At 41.4% G+C, this 8,503-nt stretch overlaps 1 protein-coding gene across 1 annotated transcript; it reads left to right on the forward strand.

The window, feature by feature from the left end:
* Window positions 1-2,631: 2,631 nt before the first annotated feature.
* On the forward strand, window positions 2,632-3,747 carry LOC112742788 (uncharacterized). The gene is made up of 2 exons (XM_025792025.1): window positions 2,632-2,706; window positions 2,845-3,747. The coding sequence occupies exons 1-2, from the start codon at window positions 2,632-2,634 to the stop codon at window positions 3,745-3,747; spliced, it is 978 nt and encodes a 325-aa protein (XP_025647810.1).
* The last annotated feature ends 4,756 nt before the right edge of the window (window positions 3,748-8,503 follow it).

The following is an 8,503-nucleotide window of genomic DNA, read 5'->3' on the forward strand; positions in this document are numbered from 1 at the left end:
AAATCAGGGTCAAGCTTATCTCTCTTTGTGAGCAATTAGACCAAGGAATTAGCTGATTATCAAGATTTGAGAGATTGAATCACCAAGAAATTGGGGTTCAATTAATGATAATTGCCAAGAGGTTAATGAGTTACATGATTGAAGACGAAATGATCTAAATTTTAATCCAAAGAGAGCAACATCTCCCAACTCTAATGAATCTTCCCTATTCTTATCTTCCCTATTTGTTCCGAGGGTTACTTGAAACGTTGAGGTCGATCTCAGACGAGATCTTCTGGTTTGGCCAAGCCTGTCCTGTCTGACTTGTTGAAGCTTGAGGTGCTGCTAGTCCTTGATCACTGGGGGAGGGGGTACCTGCAAGAGACTTCGATGCTTAAGTCAGTACGGGCTTTAGGCAGGTTTTTTGTAGAATTAGAGTATGAGTTATACTTGGGTGCTCCAGTGTATTTATAGTGGTGTTTGACGATCTCTCTTTGAGATAAGTTTGTTATCTTATCTTATCTTTTGTGGGTGAGATCATATCTTTGGCCAACCGCACCTTAGTAGGCGGCGGGGCTTCGTTTTTGGACTTCTTTGGGCTTTCATGACGATCTTCTGAGCTCCCTGTAAAGAGGTCGGTAGTGGACCAACCTCTCATGAGGTCGGTCTTCTTGATTTCAGCCAACCCGGCCCTTATAGCTCGGACCAGTGTATGAACAGTATTATTTATAGCTTTCTTTAATTTCTGCTACCAACCCATTCCCCATTACAATTCAGTCATTTATATTTTTGCAATTTACTTTCATGTTCTTTATGATTCTGCACTTTATTGCTTCCCTTTATTTTTATGTCATTTACAATTTTGTTATTTAGAATTCTACACTCAACAATTAGTCTTGATTAGCTTGACTAAATCACCCAGTGACTAAAGTTGTTCAATCAATCAATCTCTATGGGATTTGACCTCACTCATTGTGAGTTATTACTTGACGATAATTTGGTATACTTGCCAAAAGGAATTTATTGTTGTGATGCAGTAAATTCTAGTCAATCAAGTTTATGGTGCCGTTGCCGGGGATTAAATTTGAATTGACAATCATTAAGTTAATGGGTACTTAGATTAAGCATTTTCTTTACTTTGTTAATTCCTTTAATTTCAATTCCTTATCTTCTTTATTTCTTTTAGCACTTGAATCCTCAATTATCCATTGTATATATATATCCATTCCAATAAGTAGCATACTAACTGTTTGATACTTTGCATCAACCAAACATGACTTACCCACCCTTCTTCTAAAAGGGTGTTCATCCTTGTTTTAGATTGTGTTTTGTGTTGTGTATGACAAGGAAGAGATGGCATTTCTAAGACTAAAAAGTGAGGCAGTAGCAAGAGGCAAAAGGGTAGTTGGTGAAGAAGAAGAAGAGAATCCAACCCAAAATATGGAGGGTGAAGCATACAATCATCAAGATGAAGTAGTGGGCAACCATGCTCCCCCACAGGAGAAAAGAGTATTAGGCTCCTTCATCAATCCCATCCCTAGGAATTGTGGGAGCAGCATTTTGAAACCCACCATACATGCCAACAACTTTGAGCTCAAACCACAGTTAATTACTTTTGTTTAGAATAGCTGCTCATTTGGAGGAAATGCTCAAGAAGATCCAAATCAACATCTAACCACCTTCTTGAGAATCTGTGACACAGTGAAGGCTAATGGTGTTCACCCTGACACCTATAGACTGCTTTTGTTCCCCTTTTCTCTTAGGGACAAAGCTTCCAAGTGGCTGGAATAATTCCCAAAAGAGAGTTTGATAACTTGGGAAGAGGTGGTGAATAAGTTCTTGCGAAAATTCTACCCTCCCCAAAGAGTTATCAAGTTGAGAACTGAGGTACAAATATTCAGACAACAAGATGGAAAGACTCTCTACGAAGCTTGGGAGAGATATAAAGAGCTAACAAGAAAATGCCCTCCGGACATGTTCAACGAGTGGGTGCAGCTGCACATTTTCTATGAAGGATTGTCTTAAGAGGCAAAGAATGCTTTAGATCACTCTTCAGGAGGCTACCTTAATACCAAGAAAACAATTGAAGAGGCCATAGATATCACAGAAACTGTGGCTAACAATGAGTATTTCTATGCCTCCGATAGAAACCCAAGGAGGGGAGTAATGGAGCTAAACCCGATGGATGCTCTGCTGGCTCAAAACAAGGTGATCACAACTCAATTGGCAGCTCTAACCAAGCAAATGGAGAAGAATCAAGTCTCAGCAATTAATACTCAAGCATCAGTGCAAGAAGGAGCTAGTCCGGAAGCTGAATATGAATGGGAGCAGGCCAACTATGTGAACAATCCACCCAGACAACCATATGATCCCAATGCCAAAACCTACAACTCAGGATAGAAGAATCACTCAAATTTTGGGTGGGGGAACCAGCAAAACCAATCCCATGACTATAAGCCATACCACTCCAACCTGTACAACAACCCCAGCCATCAATCACACAATCATAGATCCTACCACAACTCACATAATGCCCCCTTCTAACCCAATCAACAGTCACACAGCAACCATTCTCAAAATACATCATCCTCAACCCCACAACCATGTGATGACAGTGACAAATTTGCAAGATTGAAAGCCATGATGACACGAATGGCAGGAGATATTGCTGCTGCTGCAGAGAGACAAGCACACACTGACAAAAAGATAGATGCATACCAAGAAGAGGTCAGATCCAATATAAAGAACCAAAGGACAACAATCACAAAACTGGAAGCACAATTTGGATACCTATCCAAGCAGATGCCCATGTCTACAAATGCATTCCCAAATGATACCATGACTAACCCAAGGGGGGAATGAAAGGCTATCACATTAAGAAGTGAGAAAGTGGTGAAGGAGGCATCCTCAAGCCATAACTTGCAAGAAGAAGAGGCTGTCAATGACTCAGAAATCAAGGAGAAAGAAGAGATACATACCGCAGCCCCACCAAAGCAAGTCTTGAAGCCCTATATATCAAAGGCACCCTACCCACAAAGGCTGAGAAAAGATGGGCAGGACAGCCAGTTTTCTAGGTTCTTAGAAGTCTTTAAGAAGCTTCAAATTAACATACATTTTGCTGAAGCACTAGAGCAAATGCCACTCTATGCCAAGTTCCTAAAAGAGCTCATGACTAAGAAAAAAAATTGGGGAGAAAAAGAAATTGTAGTGCTCATAGAGGAATGTAGTGCCATCATACAAAAGAAGCTTTTCCAAAAGATGAAGGATCCTGAGAGCTTCCAAATCCCATGCATTATAGGGGATATTAGCATTGAGAAAGCATTGTGTGACCTAGGAGCTTGCATCAATCTTATGTCCATGGCCATGTTGAAGAGAATGAGAATTGAAGAGGCCAAACCAACAAGGATGGCACTTCAACTAGCTGACAAGACATTCAAGTTTCCCCATGGAGTAGTAGAGGACTTATTGGTTAAGGTGGGAGAGTTCATCTTTCCAGCTGATTTTGTAGTACTTGATATGGAAAAAGAGGCTAATGCATCAATCATACTAGGGAGGCCATTCTTGGTAATAGCTGGGGCTATAATTGATGTACAAAAGGGAGAATTAGTCCTAAGGCTACACGATGAAAAGATGGTATTCAATGTTTTTACTGCCATGAGTTACCCAAAGGAATCCATTGGAGAATGTATGATGGTAGACACAATGGAGAAACTGGTTCAAGGAGTCCTAGAAGAAGATCAATTTGAAGATGTAATGGAGCAAGAGTGATAAACCCATATTTTATGATATATTTTGTGCTTAATCTGAGTGATTTATTCAATCCTTCACCCACTTATTCATATTATTTGCATGGTTTTACTTTTCCTTCCTTATTATATGATGTATGTGAAAAACATGTTTCCTATGCTTTAAAATTAATTATTTTAATTACCTTTATTTCCATTCGATGCCGTGATTCGTGTGTTGAGTAGTTTCAGATCTTCAAAGGTAGGAATGACTTAAAGGATGGAAAGAAAATATACAAAAATGGAAGGAAAGCACAAAACAGAGTTTTTGAAGAAACTGGCAGCCACGCGATCGCATGGGCGATGCGGTCGCATGCCAGCGCGAAAAGGCATTGACGTGGCGCGCCTCGAGCAAAACACATATGACGCGGTCGCATGACTGATGCGACCGCGTGACAAAGAAAACTCCGAATGACGTGACTGTGTGACCCACGCAGACGTGTGACAGAGGCCACGCACCAGAAATTGCAAAAAACACTCATAGCGAATTTTGAAGCCCTTTTTGGCCCAGATCCAAGTCCAGAAGGCATAGACCAGAGGTTATGAAGTGGGAGAATGCATCCATTCAGAAAGAGAGTCTCCACTTTAGTTAGTTTTCATGATTTAGATTTAGTTTTGAGAGAGGTTCTCTCCCCTCTCTCCTCTCTTTAGGATTAGGATTTAGAATTAGGATTTTATGCGCTTTCAGGATTATCTCTTTATCAGGTTTAATATTCCCTTTTATTTACTTTTGCAATTTAATTTATGAATTCTTCCATGTTACAGATTACTCTTTTGAATTAATGTTATTTGAGGTATTTCAGTTTATTATTGCTTTCTTTTATTTACATTATTGTTATTCCCATCTGAAGACATTTTTATTCCAGTAGATTTACTTTTCTCCTTTTGGTCTTGGTTAAGAAATCAGTAACTCAGGAGTTATCAAACTCAAACATGATTGATAATTGTTATCTTTGTTAATTAAATTGAACTTCAATAATCCCAATCTTTTCTTAGGAAATAAATAGGATCTGAAGATCAAACCAATTAATCCCTTGACCTTCCTTTATCTTAGTAAAGGTTAACAAAGTGGAATTAAGATTCAATTCTCATCATCATTGATAAGGATAACTAGGATATGACCTCTAATTTCTCATACCTTGCCAAAAGTTTATTTATAGTCATTTATTTATTTTACTTGCCATTTAAATTACTTGTTCTTCATTTACTTTATTTGCTAATTAGACTATTCACTCCTCATTCTCAAAACCCCAATTTACAATCTCCATAACCAATAATAAGAACATACTTCCCTGCAGTTCCTTGAGAAGACGACCCGAGGTTCGAATACTTCGGTTATCAATTTATTTAGGGGTTTGTTACTTGTGACAACCAAAACGTTTGTAAGAATCGTTGATTTCTTGGTTTAGTAACTATACTTGCAACGAGAGTTTACTATAACCTCTAAACCATCAATCTTCAGTTCTTTCAAAATAGCGCCGTTGCCGGGGAAGTGCAATCGTGTGCCTTATTATTGGTTATTGTAAATATTTTTCTTTTACTTGTTTATTTGTCTTTATTCTCCCCTTTTTATTTCTATTAGCTACTATGAATTCTCACTCCTTTCGCTTTGAGTTTGGTTCTAATGTTATTGAAAGGAATGGAAGTTATAGCAGGAACATGCATCAAGGTCAAAACAATCAAAGATGGATGGAGCCAAGAGGATCTGATCAACCCTTTAGGCAACAACACCCTCCAAGATATCATGGACAAAGACCATTCTACAATGCATACCAAGCCAATAGACATGGTGGACAACCCTGCAATTACCCACAAGCCCCACCATGTGTTTATAGACCATCCTCTCAACATAACTTCGAACCACCACACTCACAAGCTCCTTTTCACCGTTCACCACCGTATGATCCTCATCTACCCCGATTCCAGTCCAATTACTCCCAAACATCACCACTTCCCCATGTACCATATCCAAATCTATCACCCCGAGAATCAGAGGTTCGCCTCAAGGAAACAGTAGATCAACTTCAAACAACCCTTCATCAACTAAAACAAGCAGTAAGTCTATTATCTTCTAGATGTTCGAACATTCAAGGACCTCCCACAGCTCCATGTGGACAATCTAACGAAGAGCGTAGCATGAAGGAGATACTAGAAACTCCAGTGGACAAGACAGAGCATGGCTTCGTCCTGGAACAAGTAGAGGAAGCTGTCATTATAAAAGAAGAAGAGTTGGTTGAAAACTTAGGAGACGCTGAACCTCCATGGGAATCCAAAGTTGTGGAGCATTCTGTCAAGGATGTTACAATTGATGCTAAAGAGGATTGTGCGCAATCCCCAGAGCAATTCTTTCATGAAGAACTAGACAGAACAACCCAAGAAGCAAGTCTCCTTGATAATGATAATCTCAAGTCAAGTTCTTCTAGTAATGAGCTTGCATCCGCAAGTGAATTCTCTGAGATCGAAGAATCTTCCCCGAGTGAATATGAAGATGATACGGAGGTAGATTTCTCTCAACCTCCAGTCTATGACTTAAGTGATGAGGAAGACATAGATGGCTTTGATCAGGACATAGATACATTTGAAGAATCTTGCAAAGAAGTGGAGAAATTCACAGAAGAGCACAAGAGAGTAGAACTCACAGAACCACTGGAACCACCTATCCCAAGGCCATTACCATCCAATACAAGTTTCATGTGGGTACAATCCTTAATCTTTAACTGTGTTTTTCCACTTGAATATGGTTTGCTTGAAACAGATGGCCAGCTTAGAGCTCTCTGCGGCTTTAAGAGTAAGCGGGAAATGGCTCGTACTCAGAGCTGGTGCACAAGGTTTAATAAGGTTCCACGCTTCAACTCGAAGTGCACGGATTGGCATCATGATCAATCAGATGGATCTCGGAAAACGTTTGGTTATCCTGGTGAGAATCTAATTTCTAAACCGCTCGAAAGGAAAAATATAGATCAAGACGAAGGCGGATTTAAAAGACAAGTTTGGGATCCTGGAATCTATGCTGACATTCGTCACCCCAGGAGCCTGACAATCTGTTTGAAGCTGCTCAGAAGCTTCACATGCCTAGTTTGGGACCCCGGAGGCTATTGGCATTCCAAGCATTGGTGGAGATTTATGGATGAATTCAAGCATAAGCCACCATAACAGGAAGCTCATCCAATGTCCAACTTAAGGACTTTAAATAAAAGTGCTAGGTGGGAGACAACCCACCATGGTATGATCGTTCCTTTTTTTTAATTTTAATTTTATTTTGTTTTGTTTATTTTTTAGTTTTATTTTACTTCATTGAACCTGGAATCATGCATAAAATTCATATTAGCATTGCATTCTGCATTTTACACAAAAAAAAGGGTGTGCGACGCGACCGCATTATCCATGCGATCGCGTCAAGTTGCAAAAAACACTTCCCATGCGACCGCGTCATTCACGCGGCCGCGTGACCTGGAGATCGGCGTAAAGATCCAACGTCTAGAAAGTTAGGCTGGAATCGTGCGGCCATTGTGCGTTTCGCACAAACGGCCCACGCGATCGCATCACTTGCACAACATCAATCCCACGCGACAGCGTGAGCGACACGATCACGTCGCATGGATTACACAACATCCCAAAAAGGAGACAGAGAGTTACGCTGAAACGACGCTGGATTCGTGCGTTTAGCACAATTTCCAGCGACGCGATCGCATGCCCCAGGCGATCGCGTCATTCACTCTTTAGCTATTCCATGCAATCGCGCCACTCACGCGATCGCGTCGACCCCTATATTACTCCAGCCACGCGACCGCGTGTCCTACGCGATCGCGTGGATTCAAATTTATAACCCCCAGTCACGCGAACCCTACCATTTGTGCCCCCCCAAACCCTTCTCCTTCCTCTCTTCTTCTCCGATCACACCACCACCACCCAGCCACCATCACCGAACGACCGCCACCCCGCCGACCACCCAGACCCCGCCGCCACCCACCCCCCTTCCTTCCCCCCTCCCCCTTTTTCTTCTTCTTCCTTCTTCTTCCTTCCTTACCACCCCTGCCCTCCTCCGCGATCACCACCACCGCGCCGCCGTCACCGCCCAGTGCCACCCACGCCCCCCTTCCTTCCCCTAACCCCCTACCCCCATTACCCCTACCTTTCCCTCCCTGCCCCCGAACAGCAGCCACTGCCGCCACACCACCCTCCTCTGCCGCGCCAGACAACACCGCCACCATCCCCAGCCACCTCTCTGCCCCACTCTCCTTAAATTCGCCTACCAGGTTCCGACGAACGCCACCCTTTTATCCCTTCGTAGCTAATTCATATTTTTTCTGTTTATGTTCATATTTAGGCTAGTTAGTTATGCATGTTGTAGTGGATTTTAGGTTGTTAGGTAGCCTAGGATGTGGTTAGTGGATTTAGGCCTGTTTAATTGCCCTGTTCTTGTTTCTTGTTTTATCAATTCGCAATTCTGCTGTTGCTATATGTTAGTAATGTTCATATGCTACTCTTCAAGTTCATGCTGCTATGCTCTTTCTTATTCATACTATTTAATTGCAGCTTTAATTTTGATTCATATGAACTATTCTGTTGCTGTTTATTTTCTGGGACAATCCAATTTTAGCCGGAATGCTGCCCAAATTTCTGTAAAATGTTTCCATTCATGTCTTGGTTTTGGCATTTTCAACTGTGCTTCCCTTAGATTTAACCAAACCAATTCATGAATGCCAGGGCAAGCTTTCTCATTCTCTTTGATTTCCTGG

Source organism: Arachis hypogaea, chromosome 14 (genome assembly GCF_003086295.3).
Source record: "Arachis hypogaea cultivar Tifrunner chromosome 14, arahy.Tifrunner.gnm2.J5K5, whole genome shotgun sequence".
Classification (NCBI taxonomy): domain Eukaryota; kingdom Viridiplantae; phylum Streptophyta; class Magnoliopsida; order Fabales; family Fabaceae; genus Arachis; species Arachis hypogaea.